We start from the raw sequence: 24,810 nt of genomic DNA, 5'->3' as shown, positions 1-24,810 counted from the left end.
AATTTTAGAACTCTGTGGTGTGGCAATGGTGTAATCCCAAAATTTAGGATGGTTACTAAGGGCAATAGCAAGGACAATGCTCTGTGGGTCTACAGACAGGGTTCAAATCTATCTTAGTGAACACTTAAGACCTTAACACAAAACTAATTCTCAAACAGGTTTAACAGGAAGTGGTCCAAGAATTAATATATTTTATGGCACATTGGAACTTAATGTTGATTGTGACCACATAATGGCCCCTTGAGAAGCGTCCTGGAAGCCTGATCTTTCTTATGAAGAAGGGATGTCTTTGGTCTACTTAAGCAAATTTTTTTCTTACTTTTTTATGAAAATGTGGATTAATGGCTGTTTAATGCTGGTGAACAATCACTTACATTTTATCATTTTTAAATTTATTAGATTTTTAAAAATATCTAATCCAAGTTCCTACTCCCTCTACTCCTCCAATTCCCTCCATGCATCCTTCCACTCAACCCTCATCTAATCCTCAGAGGGTAAGGCATATTGCCTAGTGGAAAGTTCCAAGGCCTTTCCTATTGAATATTGGCTGTGGAAGGTATACATCCCAAGACAATACGAACCCCAAAATCCAATACATGAAGTAGGGATAAGTCCTGGTGCCACAGCCAGTAGCTCCTCAGTCTGTCCTAGCAACTGTCAACCACATTCAGAGGGACTAATTTCGTCCTATGTTTCTTCCTTCCCTGTTCCTCTGGAGTTGGTGAACTCCCATCAGCTCATGCAAGATATTTCAGTGGGTGAACTCATCGTGGTCCTTACCTTTTTGTTTTAATTCTCATTCCTTTCAAATTCAATTGGACTTTGGGTGCTAAGTCCACAGCTTTGATGTGGGTCTCTGCCTCTGCCTCCATCGGTTGCTAGATGAAAGCTCTATAGGTGATATTTACGTTTTATCTTAATAATCTCTAACAGGCATGGTTTTCCTACTACTTATCTTAGTGTATTTGGGAGGCAGTACTCCCTTAGCTAAATTCTACTTTATGTGACTTGATGCCTCTTTAAGACTTGGTAGATCCTTATACATGATCAATTCTATCAGCCAGAGTTCTAATATTATGTATTGGTTAACACTGGAAAGCAACTCTACACAGGGGGTATCATTTACAAAGTCCAAAAAATCAACTCCTGATAGATCATAAACCTAAATGTTCAATTTTACTAGTACAGAAATTCTGGAAGAGACTAGAGACACATGTCTTCCTTTGACATATTCGTTTCATAGCACAATACAAGCACTACAGGCACCAACGTTTCACAGTAAAGTCAACAAGAAGGGCTTTTCTAAACACGATTCCACTCCCAGTGCTCTTTGCAGATGCAGACAGCAGAGTTAAATTATTCCAAGCCTGCTGTCCTAGCCTAGGGAATTACAAGGATGAAACAGAAACCATGGAGAATCAAGCAGAAACACGCCAAAATCAGTATGACAAACAGGCCTGAATAAAACAAGGATGCTTAAATGTAAAGGTTTATTCACATTTAGTGGATACTGTTTATGGTCACTTTCCCATGGTAAAATCAACAAATGAAATGCATATTGATGGAGAGGATAGAGAGACCCTCTGTATAAGGATCTTTCTATAGTAAGCTGGAGAATTATAGTTTTAAAAGCGATTTCTTAGATGTATTGTATTCGATGCTGTACACGACAATTTAATGATGTTTTGTTAAAAATTTGCTATGTCTTAGAATGCCTACATACTCCCTTAGAAATCCGAAAGGATACTTAGAGCAGCAATGCTGTGTATTCTACTGTTTGCTCTAAGGTTTAGTTGACCACATTGTTCCAAGGAAGTATTTATTGCATTAATTCATGTATAGTTTCTATTTAATTTTCTTGTACTTATCTGTTCCTCAGCATTATCTTAAGACTAATAAGTGGTATATTTATATGATTGGACAGTTATGAATGTTTAAGTAAATGGTTTAAGGTACATAAAGAATGACATTTAGAGACAACATATTCTATTCAGATTCTAAATTCATATATCAAGTATTTTTAATAGAGACTGTATTGCATGCTAAATGAAAATTTATGGAGTTACATCTGGCTTCTGAAGTATGAAACAGTAGTTACTGGTACCAAGATGGTGTAAAACTGTTATTTTGCATATTTCATAATCATTCTGGGAGGGTATCCTATTATGCTTAGAGTGATTAACACAGGAAATATTTATCTCTTTTTCCTTGAAGTTCAATTAGGATCAAGTGGCTGGGGATAAAGGCCATTAGTCACTTGTCTTATTCAAGGAGGTTATAGAGTCCCCATTCAATGAATTTGAAACACGTTCCATTCTACAGCAAGGAGGGGCAATGTGGAAAAGATTTTCTGTCGGCGTCAAATGACCACACTGTACTTAAAGCAGCGACTTGTACTCATCCTCTCATTGATGGACAACTACTGAAAGAGGGGCTGGAAGAGTCTGAGTTTCTCCTCTAACCCATGTGGCCCCAGTGGACTAGCTGCTCAATTTTTCTTGAGAGTACAGAAAGAAAAATTAATTTTGGCCTACTTCATGATCTTCAGCACTCAGGGGGAATGTTAAAATAAAGACTGAATAAGTGAACTGATTACAACTCAAGGGATTGCACTCCACAAATATTTAACATGAATCTACATGAGATATTATTTAGGCAACCAACCACAGTAGTATTTTCTTCTCCACCCAAAGACATTACCCTTATGTGAGACTTCACACTTTGCCTCAATAACCATTCAGTCACAGTAAAGATAGGCAGGCCCATGAGTATTTCCACCTCTACCCAAAGCTTCATGGGAAGGTTATACTGCTGACTTTCCACTGATTAAAGTGCTATGAAAGGGTATGGAAGCCGATTTTGGGTTCCTCACTCTGCATTTCAAGCACAGATTATTGTTCTTTAAAAATCAGATAGGTTGGGATGCCCCAAGCGGCCTGCAAGCCAGGCAGAGGCTGCCGCCAGAGCAATACAGGGTCCCTGGGCGAGTGGCAGAGTCAGGAGACTGGATGCGGTGTACGACAGAGTAAATGCACATAAGGCTATATATAAAGCTAAACATTTATTATTTAGAAAAGAGGGAGACATATATTACTTAAAGAAGAGGAAAACAGAGAGACATAAAAACAAACAGAGAGAGAGACAAGGACACGGACAAAGACACGTGTATACACAGAGACAGACAGAAGAGAGGAAGCCAAGATGGCGACGAGGTCAGAGTGGATGGAACTGGAAGTGATTAGCCCTTAAAGGGACCATAACAAAGGAATAACACAGATGTCAATGGAAAACATGTAATAGATTGGGGCTACTGTGAGCCCATCTAGAATATCTTAAGAATTTTGGACAATTTTGTCCTTTGAAAACACCAGCAAAGTTATTACATTTTTGTACTTCTGAGATTTTAGACTTTATGAGACATCATCAGGGATGGTATGCCAAGACTGCAAGCAGATTCTCCAAATTCTGCTGGAAGAAATTAAATATATTAACCAAATTCCACAATGGCAGTTAGGGCTAACCTCTTCAGTGGCAGGTGGGGTAGGAACTAGAGGTAGAAAATTACCAGACAGTTTATGGTAAAAGGACAGCAATAAAATAAATAGATACATTTTTTTTCCATTCAAAAATTTAAACTTTCCCCCCTCCTCCCATTCTTCTTTTGCTACCCCATGCATGCACTTGCCTCTCTCCCTCTCCCTTCTTAAGAGAGGGGAGGGAACCCTGCCCTGTGTGAATTCCACGGCCCTCACCCCTACAGCCAGGCATAAAAAGGTATGCTTCCAAATAGTCCAGAATCCCAAAAAGTAAGTACATGAAGTAGAGACAAATTCCAGTGACATTATCATTGACTTCTTAGTCCTCCCCAATTGTCAGCCACATTCAGAGGGTCTGGTTTGATCCCATGCTTTTTCAGTCACAACCTAGCTGGCTTTGGTGAGTTCCCATTGGCTCAGGCACACTGTCTCGGTGGGTGGACCAACCTCTCAAGATGCTGACTTCCTAGCACTTCTCCCACTTTCTGCTCTTCAACTGGACATGGGGAACTAAGTCCATTGCTCTCATAAGGGTCTATTGTCTCCATCTCCATCACTTGCCAGACGAAGATTCTATGGTGATATTCAAGATAATCATCAGTGTGGTAGTGGGGCAAGGACAGTTTAGGCACCCTCTCCTCTGCTGCCCCAGGACCTAGTTGGCAATATCCCTGTGGACACCTGGGATTCCCTCTAGAGCAGTCTCTTGCCAACCCCTAAATGGCTCCCTTAATGTAGATACCTTCTTCCCTGCTCCTATATCCACCCTTCCTCCATCTCCACCCTCTCACTCCCCCAAGCTCTCTCCAGTCTTTCTTTTCTCCCTTCTCTTCCCCTCTTTTACAAATATATACGGTATATATATACATTTGGAAACTTGTGCAACCACTTTGGAAATGAGTGTGGCATTTTCTCAGGAAATTCGGGATCAACCTACCCCAAGATCCAGCAATACCACTCCTGGGAATACACCCAAGAGATGCCCTATCATATTACAAAAGCATTCGTTCAACTATGTTCATAGCAGCATTGTTTGTGATAGCCAGAACCTGGAAAGAACCTAGATGCCCCTCAATGGAAGAATGGGTAAAGTGTGGAATATATACACATTAGAGTACTACTCAGTGGTAAAAAACAATGACATCTTGAATTTTGCATACAAATGGATGGAAATAGAAAACACTTTACTGAGTGAGGTAAACCAGACCAAAAAGAGGAATATGGTATGTACTTACTCATTAGTGGATTCTAGCCATAAATAAAGGACATTGAGCATATAATTCATGATCCTAGAAAAACATGTAGTTAACCTCCTGGATATTGGAAGTAGACAAGATTGCCAGGCAAAATTTAAGAGCTAGGGGGTGGGGATGGGGTGGGGGTAAGGGGAGATAGGGAGACAGATGTGAGAAGGGGAGGATGGGGAGAGTTTGGGGGAAAGGGACAGTTGGTATTGAGGAGGAGTGGATATGGTAGCAGGGAAGTATAGATTTTAATTAAGGGAGCCATTTTAGGGTTGGCAGGAGACTGAACTCTAGAGGGGTTCACAGGTGTCCAAGGAGATGTCCCCAGCTTGTTCCTTGAACAGCTGAGGAGAGGGCACCTGAACTGGCTGTATCCTATAGCCACAGTGATGAATATCTTGCATATCACCATAGAACCTTCATCTGGCGATGGATGGAGAGAGAGACAGAGACTCACATTGGAGCACTGGACTGAGCTCCCAAGGTCCAAATGAGGGGGAGAACAGAGAACAGGAGCAAGGAAATCAGGACCCATCCAATGTGAAGGTGGGGCTGAGGTAATGGGAACTCACCAAGGCCAGCTGGACTGGGACTGATGGAGCAGGTGATTAAACCTGACACTCTGAATGTGAATGACAATGGGGGCTGACTGAGAAGCCAAAGACAATGGGACTGGGATTTGATTCTACAGCAAGTACTGGCTTTGTGGGAACCTAGTCTATTTGGAAGCTCACCTTCCTAGACCTAATGGAAGGGGAGGACTTTGTACTTCCCACAGGTCAGGGAACCCTGACTGCTCTTTGGATTGGAGAGGGAGGGTGGGGAAGGGTAGTAAAAAGGGAGGAGAGAAGGAGGTGAAAATTTGTAATAATAAAAAATAAAAGGGCCTGTAATAGACAAAGCAGGGGTCCTTCAACTCTCCAGTCTGAGGGATCTCTGCCGAGGCAGCAGAAGAAAAATTCCTCTTGCTATTGCATCAACCGCACTGAGAGTGTCTCTTGGGGCAACCTTCTCCTTGGTCAGGCTTAAGGTCCAACAATACAAGAAGTTTGAAGGCCTTAGATCCCCAAATACTCTCTTAGGACCTTGTGGGTCACCCAGGAATGCTGTCAATAATGCACCTGGGATTTTTTTTTATTTTGCTTTCATTTGGTCTGATTCAGATGATTGTGTTGGAGAGGGTTATTGGGCTCAAAAGCCTTCTAGCTAGCGGTTCCACCAAGGGGTCTGTTTTTCCCACTGACCTGGGACTACATATTTGGAAAACACCCAGCTCTCAACTACCCAACCCTCAAACCACCCACTATCAAACCACCCAACTCTCAAACCACCCAACTCTCAAACTTCCCCAAAGCCCTGTCAATAATAGAATCACACTTTCTGTGGGCAACAGCGGTTTATCTGGGATGAGTCCCAGTGATGATCTGGTATTTATCATCTATAAGAAAGCAAAAAAGTTCAGATGGTAGAGACTACAACCTTTATCCCAGCATTCCTCAGGCAGTGTCATCCACATCTGACTGTGAGTTCAAGGCTAACCTGGCTTACAAATTGAGTTTCAGGACAATCACAGCTGATACACAAAAAATCTCTCCAAAGTCATAAAGTAAAAAATCTGAAGAGCCAAAAAAAGATCTGGAAGAAAGAAAGGAAAGAAAAGATAAAATCAAATGACTAATTGCATTGTAAGACTGACTGGGAGAAGAACAGGTTGTGTGAGACATGGCAGTTTTCTAAAGGCTTGAGTGAGAAGCTGAACCACTAACACCTCTAATTAAATCAGAAACCAGAGACAACAAATGATGAAGGCTAGGCTCCTTACTCTCAAGGTCAATGCCACTGAAGGAATTCTGCCATTGAGATGGTTACTTTTGGTTGTCAACTTGACTACATCTGGAGTGAACAGCAATCCAGAAAAGAAGGGCACACCAGTAATACATCATTTTTGATTGGTTTGTTCTGAATCTCAACGAGGGAAAGACACTCCTTTGAAGAGTGGATTTGGTGGGAAGATAATCCTTTAATCCAGTTCATGGCACCAGAAGACACACCTTTAATTTTGGCCACGCCTTGTGCTGGAAGACTATATAAACACCTAAGACGAGGCTGCTTTTGCTCATTTCTCCCTGGCCCTTACCTTGCTAGCATCTCCATTCTTTCATGGGAACAAGAGCCAACTTATTTGGGATTCCAGAAGATACTGAAGACCAGCCAAGAGAGAAAGCACTCTGGACTGAGCAACTTCTGAAATTTTTGAAGTTTCAGTTCATAGCCAGGCATTGTCAGATTACCTGGACAGCAGCCTGTAAGTGATTCCAATAAATTCCGAGGGGGAGAGAGGTTGATGTTACTGTTGTATATGGTGCTCTGTTGTTTAACAAACTCTGACTAATAAGGCAACAAGGCTCTACCACATGAAATTACCCAAATGGGCCCAAAACTGGTGGTCAAATGCCCAATACTGTAGGAACCTGTCTCATTAAAACTACCACAGTGGTGTTCTTAGCAGTATCTCAGGTCTTTGAGCACTAAGTGATAATTTGCTAGTGGTGATTGGAAAGCTTTGGAAGTCATAGAGCCCAAAATTTATAGGAAGTAAGCCATTGGTGAATAATTCCTAATGTAATGTCACCAGCCACATAACAAGACATTTCTAGCACCATGGCTTTCTATGTTGTTGAAATTCTGAGTGCTGAAAAACCATTCATTCCTAGAACTGATTCTTTTAATTGTTTATTTACTTGATTGTTCGTGTTTTGAGACAGGATATCTCCGTATCTTTGGAGCCTGTCTAGGAATTACTCCTTGTAGACTAGAGTTGCCTAGACCCACAATGTTCCTCCTGCCTTTGCCTCCTGAGTGCTGGGATTAAAGGCCTGTGCCACCATCACCTGACTAGAATTGATTCTTAACTGGGTCTTGATTACAGTCATGCTAAAAATAACCAGGGCTCTGTTATGGTATAAAAGCTTAGAAAACGAAGGCAATTCCGGATTTGAGAAGACAAGATTGATTGGTTTCTAGTGGTGAATTACAAAGAGGCATTATAAATAATAGCAGATACTGGTCCATAAGGGTCACAACCTGCATCTGTGCCATTTCTTTGTACATTGGAGTCACTGTTAGATGCTTACACAACAGTTGGGATGTAACAGTGGTCCTGATAGATTTGGAGTTCGTTATTCTATGGGACCTAAACATATAGATGTTCATTCCCAATGGATTGGTTTAGCTTTCTGTGATTTTTGTTTGGTGTTTATATTTATATTTATAATTTTTTGTTTCTTTTAGGGTTTAATTTGTGAATCTATTGTCCCTTTCTTAACTGAATATTACCTAAATATCTGTTTTGAAATTTAATCCTTTATTTTTCTTTTGATTATTTTGTACTGTTAAAATATGATAATTGATATACCACACATAACAAATTTGATTATAACTTTCCATGCATGCTTGTACTGTACTTTGACCATATTTAATGAACTGTTTAACTCCATCCAATTTGTCTTTGTGACTGATCCTATGACTTTTACAAAACCTCAGGCCCCTTCTTCCTCATGACCCAAGCAACACAAAATTTTTCTAATTTCTGTACATTGAACTGCTTTGTTTTCTGCAAAATTATATCTAGTTGTAGCTACATTCATTATAACACAATGGTTCCGTACTCACTGTGATTAGTGTGGTACTGTCACGACAGTTTACATACCTGCTCTGCTAAGGTTTGATTTGTTTAATTTGAATTCTCTTCTGGGTCCACAGTGAGGTCATTTTGATTGTGAATGAATAGGTATTTTTTTGTGGTTGACTTAGCAATTTTATCATTTATTTATTTATTTATTAAAAATTTTCACCTCTTCCCCGCCTCCTTTTTTCCTCCTCTTCCCCGCCTACCCTCCCTCTATAGTCTTAAGAGCAGTTATTGTTCCCTGCCCCTTGCAAAGTCCAAGGTCCTACCCCCTCCATCCCGGTCTATAAAAGTGAGCATCCAAAGAAACCAGGCTCCCACAGAGTCAGTCCATGCAATAGAATCAAAACCAAGTGCCATTGTCCTTGGCTTCTCAGTCAGCCTTCATTGCCAGGCATAATGAATAGGTCTTGAGTGGAATTCTGATATGAATATGATGCATCAAGAACTCTCATTAATACTGTTCTCAATAAGTTAATGAGGTAAAGGAGTTTGGACTTTATTTACTGTGCTCATTTGGTCGTGGGTTCAGGGTAATCCTGCCATAAGCAACAGTGTAGATACCTTCCTTTATGTCCTCTTTCTTAAAGCATTTTCGCTCACTAAGGTGTTTGGCATAGTTAGGGTTTCTATTCCTTTATCAAAACACCACGAACAACATGAGTAGTGGGGAGGAAAGGGTTTATTTATCTTACACTTCCATTACTGCTGTTCATCTCTGATGAAACTTAGGACAGAAACTCAAACAGAACAGGATTCTTGATGCAGGAGGTGATGTAGAGGCCATAGAAGGGTGCTGCTTACTAGCTTGCTCACTCTGCTTTAGTATAGAAATATAACAAATGGTAGTATCCTTGAAATGGTTTTTTGGGTTTTATTTAAGTGGACTGGACCCTCCCACAGTAATCACTAATTGAGAAAATGTATAGCAGCTGTACCTCAGAGAGGGATTTCCTCAACCAATTTTCTTCCTCTCTGATGTCTCTAGCTTATGTCAATTGTTTATTCTTAAGTTTTGAGAGATGTGGAGAATCCAAGATGCCTGGAATCTGCCTGACCTAGAGTCATTTTTGTGCAAAGCCAATGTGTCTCATGTGTTTAAGTGTTGTCCTTTTACCTTATTTCAATGTTCACACGAGTCTAGGAATTCCTTTCAATCTTTGAAATTACTTAGGTTTTAATATTGACAGATCCAGACAAGATCCAAGGGACTGTAATTTGGGTAGGACATTACATCTTTCTACCACAATTCAGTTTGTATCTTTATTACTTGATAGGGTTGGCCAAGGATTTCCAGTTTGATTCATTGTTGAAAATAACCAAATCTTTATTTCTCTTATCTAAGTATTTGGATTTGCATGAACTGATCAGTGAATCCCTCTTTGATCTCTACTGTGATTCCTTATCTACTGTGGGGCTCTCCTAGTATTTCTATGTCCCTGAAGTGCATCATTAGGTTTGTATGGTGTATCTAAGATTTGATGACCATGATTTCAGAGTGCTAAACCTTCATCTTAAGATTGATTAAATTTCTGTTTTAGCATTGCCTGCCAACAAGAAAAGCTGGTGAAACTGAACGGACACATCATGGCTGTCTCCTCAGACCCGAACATCCTTCAAAAAGATTTTAGGATCCTAACACCTCTAGCTGCAGGTTCTTTCGGGGAGGTGAAGCTTGCCTGCCACATTCCCACAAAAACAACAGTTGCTGTCAAGATCCTGAGGAAAAAAAGCAATATTCTGGGTGAGATCAACTCTGAAGCAAAGATCCTTCAGTCTTTGGAACACAGTAACATCATTAAATTTTTTCACATCATTGACACATGGTCAAGGACTTATATAGTCATGGAGTATGTGGCAGGAAAAGACCTGAAGGTGTTTATCAGTGAGGTCAGACATCTAAAGGAACAGGAGGCTAGACCCATCTTCCAACAGGTTGTCTCAGCGGTGCACTTTCTCCACCAAAGATGCATTGCACATCGTGATATTAAATTGGAGAATATCCTTATTGACGGATATGGGAAAGTGAAGCTTTGTGATTTTGGTTTGGCAATTCAGCTCGCAGAGGGGCAGATGTTGAAGAAAGTCTGTGGTTCGTTGCTCTATATGGCTCCAGAGATCTTGGCAAGGGAACCTTATGATGGGCTGGCTGTTGACATGTGGAGCTTGGGAGTCCTCCTATATGTACTGGTCACAGGACAATTTCCATACACAGAAAACACATTACGTGGTATGTACAGGCTCATCACCAACACAATGTATCCCATTCCCTCTGACTTGTCAAAACCCTGTTTCATCATCATTGAACAATTACTCACGGTCCCCACCAACAGGAGAATAACAATATGTCAACTTGTGAAAAGACCATGGCTGGGTTCCATTATAAAACATACAGCCCCTACAAGTAAAGATATCCTTCCAAGACTTGTAGAGACTATGTGCACCATGGGTTATGCCTTGGAAGAGATTTTTTCATCGATAAGACACAGGCAACCAAATAATATATCAGCCACTTTTAATATTCTAAAACACAAATTGAGCTGTGAGGACAGTTATCAGCAAACTGAGCATCCCTCTTTAAGGAGCAGCCACATAGGTGCTCATCACCCCCTTTTCCCTTTGAAGAGAAGAGCCAGTGAACCAGCCCTTCCAACAATTAGAGAAGCTGGGACAAGACAATCTAAAGAGGGTGTAGAAGGAAGACGCAAGAGATGCCAAAGTCTTATCAAACTCAACAAATACCCCTGCCTGGGGTTGAAGCCCTGTTCAGAAGACACAGACCCAGAAGGAGGTGTCCTGATGGCTAATGTTATCAAGTGTGCTACTGGGGATATTGGAGACAGCATGGATTCTCTGGACAGTTCACCTGGTGATCTCTCCTTATGTGAATCACTCTTGGATGGAAGACCCTCATTGTTTCTTAACATGGACTTCTCGACAGAGAAACCATTCATGGAACCCAATATGCCCTACTACCAGCCACAGATTGGATCTACAACCTCTTCATCCAGGGCATTCAAGGGTTGGAAACGGATGAGGAAGCGAATTTCCCATGTACTCGGTGCACTGTTGATCTGTGTCATGCCTGTTCCAGAGTGAATTTTGTAGCTTTGTGTAAGCTACAAAGAAAGAGATGGTAGTGTAATCCAAAAGGGGTCTAATTTCTTTGGTCACCAAGATGTTCTTTTCCATTGTATTTTAACTATGTTATATTAGTAAATATATTTTTGTAAATGACACAAGTACAATCTCATATGTCATTTGTTATCCATCTCTCCCCTGAAGTCAAAACCACACACAAACACACAGAGAAATGCATGAACACATACAACTGGTTGTCAGGGCCTGCAAGGTATACAAATATAAACTCCCAGCCCTCCACATAGCATTGGTTCATGACTTATTCTGTATCATATTGTGTAAGGTCAAAGTCTCACCGCATACATGTCTTTGTTTCAGGTCTTCCTTGCTATTCCCTGCCCTCCAGACAAAGCACCAGCCCATTTCTCATATCTACACATCAGGGTGTACTATATAACTCACCTCTATCAACTTCAAGCCCACTTATATAAACCCAATTCATTATTAAATTTTTCTATGTATCCCCCTGCCTGATTATCATGGTCACGATATTCATAAAAGTCAAGTGTCTCTTTCTGTTATATTTCTCTTCCTTTCAGCTCACCCATACACAGGGATGGATAACTAACGTATGACACAGAAGTTCCTACCATACATTCGAGTAACTACCAGCACATGACAAAATAGGAGCAATTACTCCTGTGCATTCTCTCCAAAACAGTCATGGTGCTCTCATATAGAATGGGTTTAGCTCTTGCTAGGTATAAACTTTCCTATAACAAAAACACACATAAACTGGTGTTCATTAGCACACAGTGTGCTGTTAGAGTTTCTATTGTTGTGGAGTACACATTGACCACTTACAAAGGAAAATATTTAGCTCGATCGCTAATTAAAGCTTCAGAGGTTCTGTCTAGGATCATCCTGCCCAGCCATGGTGGCATGTAATAAGACATGGTGCTGATGAAGAGCTGAGAGTGGATGAGGATGTAAATTTTCATCCTACAGATAATGGGAAGTGGTGTAGTACACTGCACATGGCCTGAGTCCTTATGCCACCTCAACACTCACCTCCATAGTGACACACGTCCTAAAACAGGGCACAGTTTTCCAATAAAGGCACACTTCCTAGTAATGCCACACCATAGTATTCTATAAATGCTGGTTACGTTCAAGCTATCACCTTTCATCCCTGTACTCTATAAATTTGTATCAATATTATAATGCAAATTTCTTTTTATGCAGCTTCAAATTCGCCCATTATATACCACAGTCTCAACAATGTTTGAACTCAAAGTTGAATGTCTCCTCTGAGTAGGTTCATACAATCTCTTAATTATACTCTGCTATAAAATTAACAATCAAAAGCCATTTTCAACACTTTCAAGTTATAATGGCTGGAGATATGCACTACTGTTCAAAAAGTAGGGAAGAGAACATAGTGAGGAGATACTAGACCAAAGCAGTGCTAGACCAAAAACACCAGTGATTACTCCAAACTCTGCATTTGTAAGTCTGATGCCAAAAAGCTCTTCAGATGTCCAACTCCTTTCAGCTTCACTGCCTGCAACATACTTTCTTTTTTCCATTTTAAATGATTTTTAAAATATGATCTTTTTCATTTCACATAGCTGCCAGTTCCCATTTCCTTCCCATTTCCTGCCTCACCCATTCTCCAATGCTCTATCAATCTAAGTAATAATGTGAACCCAAGGAGAAACATATATAGATCCTCATGGAAGTTGGAAACAGACTAGATTGCCAGGCAAAAGTTGGGAGCATGGGCATGGGGTGGTGGTATAGTGGAAGAGGAGAGGGAGAGAGAGAAGGGAGAAAGGGAGGTTTGGGGAGAGCTTGGGGGAGTGGGATGGTTGACATGGAGGAAGGATGGATATGGGAGCAGGAAAGAAGATATCTTAATTAAGGCGCCAATTTGGGGTTGGCAAGAGGTCTGGCTTTAGAAGGCTTCCCACGTGTCCACGACGATGACCCCAGCTAGGACCCTGGACAGTGGAGGAGAGGGTGCCTGAACTGGCCTTGTCTTATAGTCAGACTGATGAATATCCTGAATATCACCATAAAACCTTTGTGCAGCAACAGGTGGAGATAGAGACAGAGACCGACATCAGAGCACTGGACTGAACTCCAAGGTCCAGTTTAAGAGAAGAAAGAGAGAGAATATGAGCAAGGAAGTCAGGAATGCGAGGGGTTGGTCTACCCACTGAGACAGTGTGCTTGATCTAATGGGAACTCACCAAAGCCAGCTGGACAGGAATTGAACTAGCATGGGATCAAACTGGACCCTCTGAAAGCGGCTGACAATTGGGGCAGACTGAGAAGCCAATGATAACGGCACTGGGATTTGTCTCTACTTCATGTACTGGCGTTTTTGGGAACCTACTCTATTTGGATGCACACTTTCCTAAGCCTGAATGGAGGGGGGAGGTCCTTGGACTTCCCACAGGGCAGGGTTGTACCCTGCTCTCTCTTAGGACTGAAGGGGGATACGGGTAGCACAAGTGGAGGAGCTTGATTGAATTGAGAGGAGAGGAGGAAGTGGAAATTTTGAATGGTATTATTTATAAAGCAATAAAAAATAAAAAAGTTACCACAATTAAAGGAATGGGCCAAAAAGACAGAGTGAATGAGCATAGGGATCAAAACCATGATAGTGATCCCCACAGGAATAGCTGATCTGAGATAGTGAGAGATACTGACTCTGGACTGATAGCAAGGGAATCTGCAAAAACCTAAATTAGAACCCCTGAAAGTTATTGAGAGTCTTGCAGATTGGGCCACTGATTGTGGAACCATAATTTATCCCTAGTGCTTTACCTGTCAACATACTATTTCCACTGAGGCTGGTGCTACACCAGAGAAGCAGCTGCCCTTGGCAGATAACCAATGGTTCTGGCATCCACAAAATCTTGGTGTACTCTAGGCAATACAGGCTTCAAGATCACACCTTCACACAATTTCCCTATAGCCTTCTATTGAGGGTCACTCTTGACAAATGCCTGAGCTCAACTGCTTTTCTTAGATAGAAGGAGAGATACTAAAACGCCATTCTTCTACTTTTGACTCTAATGTAAGAACCGTGTAGCTAAGGCTGAAAGGTTCAGTTACTAGCTGGATCATAGTTCCTGGTAGAATTACACCTTCACCAATTTTCTGTTTCTCTTTGTCTACTATAGTAACTTTGCTTGACTCCTAAGGAATTTGCTGTGCATACTGTGCTTCCCTAAATCTCAGAGATCCATCGGCCTATAATTTACTAGAGTTGGGATTAAAGGCATGTACCACAATACCCGGTGCTAAGCTTTTCTTTAATTCTTTTTCACTAGTTGTTAACTTAACTAGGTTGACCTTGCCCTGAGGTCACCACTGCCTTTATTTCATTTCCTAGTGTGTTTTTTTCCTTTAACACAGGATTTAATTCCATTCCACTTCCTGGTGCTCCTTTTTGACTTGAATTTTCTACTTCTTTCATTTTTTAAATGCTCAGTTTGCCACTTTTTATTATAAATACTACTTAAATTCACTACTAACAACAGCTTGACAGAGACTATACTAGTGGTCTCTTTTTTCTTTTTTCATGGAATTCAAAACTCCACAACTTAGACATAGAGAGACTCTTCAGAAAAGGGCAAAACCCAGATGCATTCTTCCTGAAAATATCACAAGAATCTCCAGGGCACATACTAATGTTATTCTCCTCTGAAACCTCTCAGTGAAGTCACACACAGTTCAAATCCCACTCAGCACCACTGTCTTCTTTTCTCTTAATTGTGTGCCCTAACCATGAGCACATAAACCTTTGAACTGCTTTTCTAATCCACAGTACCTAAGTCCATATTCTTTCATCAGAAACATGATCTCACCTACCACAGCAAGACTCCAGTTCTTGGCATCATCTTCCATATTAGTTATGGTTCTGTTGCTGTAAAGAAATATCATGATAATTAAAATATCATAATAATTGTAACTCTAGTAAAGGAAATCATTTGATTTGGTGGCTTATATTCTCACATGCTTAGTCCTTTGTCATGATGTTGCAACACAGTATTGTGTTGACAGACATTCTACATACATGTTAATTCTTGGAAATAGGAAGTGAACTGAAACTCGAACCAAGGTTTGTGCATATATGAGAGGTCAAGGCCTACTTCCACAGTGGCATACTTCATCCAACAAGGCCATAACTACTCCACCGAAGCCACATCTGCAAATGCCTTTCCTATTAGTATATAGTTGGCAAATACTTCAAAGTACCACAAATGAAAACCTGACAAACAGATCAGGTCTTGGAAGGTAGAGAATTCTGTAGACACACACAACACACACAAACACATACACACACAAACACATACACACACACACACTCATATATAGATACATTTCTAGTTCTCTGGCATGCTGGTACAAATATCCATAACCATGCAAGCAATGTCACAAGCCACAAAACAACCCAGCTCTATAATAAGATAATGTGATCCCTATGGTTTTCTATGTCATTGAAAATCTGAGTGCTGAAAAACCCTTCCTTTCTAGAACTGATTCTTTTGATTGTTTCTATGCTTGCTTGTTTGTGTTTTGAGACAGGATTTCTCCATAGCTTTGGAACCTGCCCAGAAATTTGTTCATGAAGACTAGAGTTGCCTGCCAAGCAAAAAGTTTCTCCTGCCTCTGCCTCCTGAGTGCTGGGATTAAAGGTGTGTGCCATCACCACTTGACTGGAATTGATTCTTAACTGGGACTTGATTACAGTCATGATAAAAATAACCAGGCTTCCTTTGTGGTGTAGAAGGTGAGAAAAATTTTTAAAAAAAATTAAAAGCACTGCTGGGTTTGAGAAGAGAATAGTGATTGGTTTCTTGTGGTGAAAATACAAAGAGGCATTATAAATAATGTCACATACTAATCCATAATGGTACAGCCTGAAGCTGAGCCCTTTCTTTGTATATTGGAGTCACTGTTATATGTTTCGGGAACCAGATTTTTGTCAAAAAAAAACAAAAAAAAAAAACAAAACAGAGCCTCATACTGGAAAGTAGACAGAAACATCAACAAATGGTGCTGGTTAAACTGGATGGCTGAATGTAGAAAAATCCAAATAGACTCATATTGATTAACCTGCATAAATCCTAAACCCCAATAGATCAAGGATTTCATCATAAAAAACAGATATACAGATTCTGATAGAAGAGAACATAAAGAATAGTCTTGGAAATAGTGTAGGAAAACTTATTGAACAGAACACCATTAGCACACATACTAAGATCAACAGTTAATAAACTGGAACTTGTGACATTGAAAAGTGTCTGCACATCAACAGACACCACCACTGAGACAAAGAGGCAGCCTACAGATCAGGACAAGATTTTCAATAACTACATATCCGATAGAGTGATAATATTCACAATAAATACAAATTGAATAACTAATATAAAAAAATAACCCACCTAAAAATGGGGGAAAACATAAACAGAATTTTTTAAGAAGAACCTGCAATGAATGTGAAATAAACAAATTTTCTGAAGCCCTGCATGACTGGTAGAAGCCTCAAGCAGGCTGACCCACTCAGGTGCCATCAGGGATTAGATCTGGTTTTTCAGTCCACACACCCCGACAACTACTCCATCTACAAGTTGCTGGAGCACATGGAGGAGCTGGTCCTGAGAAGCAGTTGTTATCCGTAAATAAGGGACTTTGGTCCACCAGGAAGCTTCTCACTTGGAGGTGCTGTGGTTGCAGTCATCACTACTTGCTTTTTTGGGAGATTCACATAGTGGGTTTGGTTATGGGTGGGGGTAGGACAGTGGTGCTGTCTGCAGAACAAGCATAAACGTAGAGCCTGGTAAATCTTATAGAGGAAGACATCAAGGGAAGAGTGGTAGCTTGCAGCCTGGAATTCACAGGGAAAGTTTCATGGCCCCGACCCAAAGCTGTCAACAATAGAATCAACCTTTCTCTGGAAAACAGCAGGTTGTCTGAGATTATCCCAAATGATGATGTGGTATTTATTGTACACATGAAATCAGAAACTGCCAAATGGTGGTGATTCACACATTCAGTCTCAACATTCTTAAGACAGAGTCATTAGAACAGATTGTAAGTTCAAGGCTACCCTGGTTTCCAATTTGAGTTCCAGGTCAATCAGAGCTGTTACATACATAAACCTTCTCTCAAAAGTCAAAAAGTCAAAAAACAAAGATCCATCAAGCCAAAAAGAAGAGAGAGAGAGAGAGAGAGAGAGAGAGAGAGAGAGAGAGAGAGAGGTAATAGAAGCAGAAGCAGAAGAGGAAGAAGAAGAAGGAGGAGGGGGAGGAGGAGGAGGAGGAGGAAGAAGAAGAAGAAGAAGAAGAAGAAGAAGAAGAAGAAGAAGAAGAAGAAGAAGAAGAAGAAGAAGAAGAAGAAGAAGAAGAAGAGGAAAAAGAAAAAGAAGAAGAAGACAAGGACTAATTGCATTGTAAAACTGACTGGACAGAAGAATATGCTGTGAGAGACACTGCAGTTTTCTTATGTGTTTAAGGCCTGAGTGTGGAGATGAACCATGAATATCTTCATATTAAATCAGAAAGCAGAAGGAGCTTGATGAAGGGTAGGCTCCTTAATCTCAAGGACAATCCCGCTGAGGGAATACTGCCATCATGATGGCTATTTTTGGTTGTCAACTTGACTACATCTGGAATGAACTACTATCCAGAAATAGAGGGCATAATAGATCATTTTTGATTAGTTCATTCTGAATCTCAATGAGGGAAAGATACTTCTTTGATGATTAAAAATGGTGGTAAGACACATACCTTTTATCCAGTTCATGATGCTAGAAGACACACCTTTAATTTTGATCACGACTTGTGTGGAAGACTATGTAAATTCATAAAAGGAGGCTTTTGCTCATTTCTCTCTTTCCCTTGCCTTGTTAGCAAGTCCATTTCTACACTGGAATGAGAGTCAAATTCTTTTGGATTTTAGCAGATACTGAAGACCAGACAGAAACTATAGCCTTGTTGACTGAGAAACTCCTGGATTTTTGAACTTTCAGTTCATAGGTAGCTATTGTTGGATTAGCTGGACAGCAGCCTGTAAATCGTTCCATTAAATTCCAAGGGGGAGGGAAATTGATTGTGTCATTGTATAAGGCACTCTGATGCTATAGAGAATTCTGTATAATTAGTCAACAAGGCTCTACCACATGAATTTACCCAAACAGGCCAAAGCTGGCACACAAATGCTCAATACAATAGGGACCTGTCTCATTAAATCAACCACAGTTTTTTTCTAAGCACTATCTCAGGATTTTGAGCACTAGTGACCATTAGTTAGTGCTGCTTGGACAGTTTTGGAAGTCATAGGGGTGAAACTATCCTATCACTGCAGAATAGAGAATTTCAAAGGCAATGTCCCCCGCCACAAAACAAACCAGCGCTATAAACAACCCAGCTCTATAAGGAGCAAGATATCTCCAGCCTCATACCTTACTATGTCTATAGAAAATCTGAGTGCAGAAAATTCTTCCTTCCTAGAACAATTTCTTTGAATGTTTGTTTGCTTGCTTCTTTCTGTTTTGAGACAAGGTTTCTCTGTATCTTTGGAGTCTGCCAAGGAATTAGTTCATGTAGACTAGAGTTGCCAGGCACTAACAAAGTTCCTCTGGCCTCTGCTTCCTGAGTGTTGGGATTAAAGGCATGTGCCACCACCACCTGACGAAAATTCATTCTTAAATGAGCCTTGATCACAGACATGATAAATAACCTGACTCCTTTGTGGTGTAGAAGTTAAGAAAAAAGAAAAAAACACTAAAACTACTGCTGGGTTTGATAAGAGAGGATTGATTGTTTTTTTTGTGGTGAAAATACAAGGAGGCATTATAAATAATGTCAGATACTAGTCCATAAGAGGCACATCAACATTGATCACCATTCAGAAAAAGAGGCTGCCTACAGATCAGGACAACTCTTTCAATAACTACATATCCAGTAGTGGGATAGTATTCTCAATATATAAAACTCAATAACTAGATATGAAACAAAAGAGTAACCACCTAAAAATGGATAAAACCAAAACCAGAGAATATTCAATGAGGAAACTGAAATGAATGTGAAACAAAGAAATTTTCAGAAGCCCCGCATGACTGGTGGAGACCCAAGCACACTGACAAACTCTAATGCCATCAGGGCTTAGATTGTTGGACCCTGGAGTTCAAACACTGAGGAGGTGTTGCCCCCAGAGACAACCCCTCACATCACAGCTGGTGTAAAAGCATGAAGATTTTATTAATTTCTGTCATTACAGGCTCCCTCAGCATTCAGTAAGCTGAGAGACCTCGAATAGCTGGTACAGGCTACTTTTAAAGGAGAAGGCCACAGAAGCAAGGGGGGGTTTGTTCTTTGACTATTATGATTGGGTTATTCAACAGGGCTATTACCAATAACTGACTGGAGAACTGTTGCCAGATCAGATGAGGTAAGAAGTCATTTTGACCCCGTTTCCCAGGGATTGAATCAAAACATACATGTATGAGTAATTGTTCAGGAACTGAGTCAACATCTTAAAGGTTATCTTGCCCCAATTTCTGGAAACATATGTGCATGTACAGCTGTTAGGTTCTTGGTTCCCAGGGTAGAAGGTGAAGCACTATGGCACAAAGGCTGAGAGGGTTCAGAATTGTCAGAAATGGTTTCAGAATTGTCTTAAAGTTTTACAAGATCCAATGCTGTCAGTCCACACACACTAAAACTACCCCAAAAGCTGCTAGAGCACACGAAGAAGCTGGTTTGTAACTTTGCGGTGCTGTGATTGCAGTCGGCACTGCCTGCTATCCTGAGAATCTGACCTGGTGGGGTTTGGGTTGGAGATGAGGGTGGGACATTGGTGCTGTCTCCACCTACAAGCCTAAAGGTAGAGCCTGGCAATCCTTATAGAGTAAGACCTCAAGAAAAGTGAGGTGGCTGGCAGCCTGGAATTTACAAGAAAACTTTCATGGTCCTCACCCTAAAGCCCTGACAAAAATAAGATCACACTTTCTGTGTGATATTTGAGACGAGACTCAGTAATGATCTGGTATTTATCATCCATAAGAAGCCAGAAATTGTCAAATGGTGGTGATTCACACCTTTAATCCCAACATCCTTCAGACAGAATCATGCAGATCCCTCTGTGAGTTCAAGGCTAACCTAAATTACAAATCGAGTTGCAGGACAACCAGAGCTGTTACACACATAACCCTCTTTTAAAAGCCCAAAGTAAAAGGAGCCATAGAGCTTAAAACCCAAACAGCCAAAAATAAAAGTAATGGAAGAAAGTAATAAAAAGAAAAAAAAATAAAGTCCAATGACTAATTGCATTATAATCCTGACTGGGCAGAAGAATATGCTGTATGACACAGTGTAGTTTTTTAAAGGTTTGAGTAGTGAGATGAACCACTAACATTTTCAAATTAAATCAGAAAGCACAGATAGCATATGATGAAAGCTAGGCTCCTTAATCTCATGGTCAATTAAATGGAGGGAATTCTGCCATTGTGAGAGTTATTTTTGGTTGCCAACATCACTACACCTGGAATGAACTACAATCCCAAAATGGAGGGCAGAACTGTAATGGATCATTTTTGATTGGTTTGTTCTCAATTTCCAGGAGGGAAAGACACTCCTTTGAAGAGTGGATTTGGTGGGAAGACACACGCCTTTAATCCAGTTCATGACGCCAGAAAACACACCCTTAATTTCAGCCACGCCTAGTGCTGGAAGAGTATATAAGGACATAAGAGGAGGCTTTTGTTCATTTCTATGTTGCCCTTGCCTTGTTAGCAAGTCCATTCCTTCACTGAAATAAGAGGCAATTTCTTTGGGATTCCAGCAGATCCTGATGACCAGACAAGAGAGAAAACATTGTGAACTGAACAAGTCCTGGACTTTTGAAGTTTCAGTTCATAGTCAGCCATTGTTGGACTAGCTGGCCAGCAGTCTGTAAGTCATTCCAATAAATTTCAAGTGGGAAGAGAGATTGATTGCACCATTGTGTCAGGTGCTCTGTTGTTTAGAGAACTCTGACTATTAAGTCATCAAGGCTCTACCACATGAAATTAAACAAATGCGTCCAAAACTGGTGCTCAAATGCCCCAAACTGTAGAGACCTGTCTCATTCAGACTACCACAGTGGTTTTCATAACAAGATCTCAGAATTTTGAGTACTATTGACAGTTAGCTAATATTGCTTGGAAGTTTGGAAGTCATAGGGGTGAAATTTATAGGAAGTAAGTCACTGGTGAATAGAGAACTTATACTGCAATGACATCAGCCAAAAAACAACCAAGCTTTATACTAACAAGATATTTTCAGCCCCATGGCTTTCTATGTTGTTGAAAATCTGAGGGCTGAAAAATCTTACCTCTCTAGAACTGATTCTTTCGATTGTTTCAATTTTTTCAATAAGTTAATGAGGTAAAGGAGCTCATACTTTAGTTACCATGCTCATTTGATTGTGAGCTCAGGTTGATCCTGCCACATCTATCTGTGTAGATACATTCCTTTGCTTCCTCTTTCCTAAAGTATTTTCTCTCGGTATGGTATTTGTCATAGTTAGGGTTTCTATTGCTCTGGGACAGCACCATGACCAACATGAATGATGGGGAAGAAAGAGTTGATTCATATTACACTTTCAAGACTGCTGTTCATCTCTGACATATCTTAGGGTAGGAAATCAACAGAACAGGATTTTTGAGTCAGGAGATTATGCAGAAGCCATAGAAGGGTGCTCTTACTAGCTTGCTCAGTCTCCTTCAGTATAGAACCAAGGAAAACCAGTCCAAGGATAGTACCATTTAAATAGACTGGACCCTCCTGCATTAATCACTAATTGAGAAAATGCCTAACAGCTGTACATCATAGAGGATTTTTTCCCTTAATTAAGTTCCATTCCTTAATGACTCTAGCTCATGTCAGTTGTTTATTCTTTATTTTTGCGAGATTTGGGGGATCCAAGATGCCTGGAATCAAACTGTGCTGGAATCATTTATCTCAATAGCCACATTTGCTATGTATGTCTCAAGTGTTTAAGGGTTTTTCTTTTATCATATTTCAATGTTCACACAAGTCTAGGAGGAGTCTAGGCATTCCTCTCATTCTTTCAAATGTCCCTGGTTTTAATATTTGAAGCATCCAGAAGATATCCTCTTGATTGTTATTTGGCTAGAACATTATCCCTATTTACCAATAATTTAATTTGTATCTCTTATCACTTGATAAGGTTGAGCAAAAATTTGTATTTTGGTTCATTGTTGAAAGTAATCAAATCATTATTTCTCTGATGTAAGTATTTATATTTGCATGGACACCTCAGCGATTCCCTCTTTGATCTTTACTGTGATTCACTGTCTATTGCTTTGAGGTTGGGCTCTTCAAGTATTTCTATGTCCTTGAAGTGCATCATTAGGTATCTATTGGAAATCTAAAATTTGATGATAATGGATTCATAGTGCTAGACCTGCGTCTTAACGTTGATCAAATTTTTGTTTCTAGCATTGTCTGCCAACAAGAAAAGTAGGTGGATTGCGACAACACATCATGGCCAGTCCCTGTGACGACGACATCCCTGACAAAGATTTTAGGATCTTAACACCTCTAGCTGTAGGTTCTTTCGGGGAGGTGAAGCTTGCCTGCCACATTCCCACAAAAACACAGGTTGCTGTCAAGATTCTTAGTAAAAAAAGCAATTCTCTGGGTGAGATCAACTCTGAAATAAAGATCTTTCAGACTTTGGAACACAGTAACATCATTCGCTTTTTTCACGTCATTGACACACAGTCAAGGACTTATATAATCATGGAATATGTGGCTGGAAAGGATCTACAGATGTTCCTCAGTGAAGTTGGATGTTTAAAGGACCAGGAGGCTAGACCCATCTTTCAACAGGTTGTATCAGCTGTGCACTTTCTCCACCAAAGACGCATTGCGCATCGTGATATTAAATTGGAGAATATCCTTATTGACAGAGATGGCAACGTCAAGCTTTGTGATTTTGGTATGGCAATTCAGCTTGCAGAGGGGCAGATGTTGAAAGAACTCTGTGGTTCCTTGCTCTATATGGCACCAGAGATGTTGGCAAGGAAACCTTATGATGGACTGGCTGTTGACATGTGGAGCTTGGGAGTCGTTCTATATATAGTGGTCACAGGACAATTTCCATACACAGAGAACACATTACATGGTATGCACAGTCTCATCATCAGCACAATGTATCCCATCCCCTTCAACTTGTCCAAAGCCTGTTTCACCATCATTGCACAATTACTCACGGTCCCCACCAACAGGAGAATAACAATACATCAACTTCTGCAAAGCCCATGGCTGGGTCCCATTAAAAAACATACAGCACCTGCAACTAAAGAAATCCTTCCAAGGCTTGTAGAGACTATGTGCACCATAGGTTATAACTTGGAAGAGATTTTGTCATCCCTAAGATACAGGCAACCAAATAAAGTAACAGCAACTTTTAATATTCTAAAACGCAAATTGAGCTCTGAGGACAGTTATCAGAAAACTGAGCATCTCTGTTTAAAGAGTAGCCATGTAGTTGCTCAACACCCTCTATTCTCTTTGAAAAGAAGAGCCAGTGAACCAGCCCTTTCTGGAATTAGAGAAGCTGGGAAGAGACAATCTAAACAAAAGTGTGTAGTACAAAGACACAAGAGATGTCAAAGTCTTTTCAAGCTCAATAAATATTCCTGCCTGGAGCTGAAACTCTGTTCAGAAGACACAGTCCCAAAAGATGTCTTGATGGATAATGTTATCAAGCATGGTACTGGGGACATTGGAGACAACATGGATTCTGTGGACAGCTTGCCTGGTGATCTCTCCTTATTTGAATCACCCTTGGATGAAAGACCCACATTGTTTCTGAACATTGACTTCCCGACAGAGGAACCATCCATGGAACCCAATATGCTCAATGACCAGCCTCAAATTAGATCCACAACCTCTACATCCAGACCATTCAAGGGCTGGAAACGGATGAGGAGTGAATTTCCCATGTACTCGGTGCACTGTTGATCTGTGTCATACCCATTCCAGAGTGAACTCTGAATCCTTTTGTATGATCCAAAGAAAAGATATGCTGGCGTGATTGGTGAAGGGCCCAATTGCTTTTGCCACCAAGTTGATCCCTTTCCTTGTATTTTAACTCTGTTAGATTAATAAATATTTTTTTTCTAAATGAGAAAAGTACAATCTCAAGTCACCTGTTATGCATCTCCCCCCTG

General features: G+C 40.4%; 2 protein-coding genes across 2 annotated transcripts; both read left to right on the top strand.

The window, feature by feature from the left end:
* The first annotated feature begins 10,055 nt into the window (after positions 1 to 10,055).
* LOC148119133 (putative sperm motility kinase W) lies at positions 10,056 to 11,567 on the top strand. The gene has a single exon (XM_087897808.1). The coding sequence runs from the start codon at positions 10,056 to 10,058 to the stop codon at positions 11,565 to 11,567; it is 1,512 nt and encodes a 503-aa protein (XP_087753934.1).
* An 11,549-nt stretch (positions 11,568 to 23,116) lies between these two features.
* LOC146890784 (sperm motility kinase-like) lies at positions 23,117 to 24,601 on the top strand. Its single transcript, XM_085680053.2, has one exon. The coding sequence runs from the start codon at positions 23,117 to 23,119 to the stop codon at positions 24,599 to 24,601; it is 1,485 nt and encodes a 494-aa protein (XP_085536179.2).
* Positions 24,602 to 24,810: the final 209 nt, after the last annotated feature.

Source organism: Myodes glareolus, chromosome 18 (genome assembly GCF_982192425.1).
Source record: "Myodes glareolus chromosome 18, mMyoGla1.1, whole genome shotgun sequence".
Lineage (NCBI taxonomy): Eukaryota > Metazoa > Chordata > Mammalia > Rodentia > Cricetidae > Myodes > Myodes glareolus.
The sequence above is the reverse complement of the archived record's forward strand: the minus strand, read 5'-3'. Positions and strand labels throughout refer to the sequence as shown.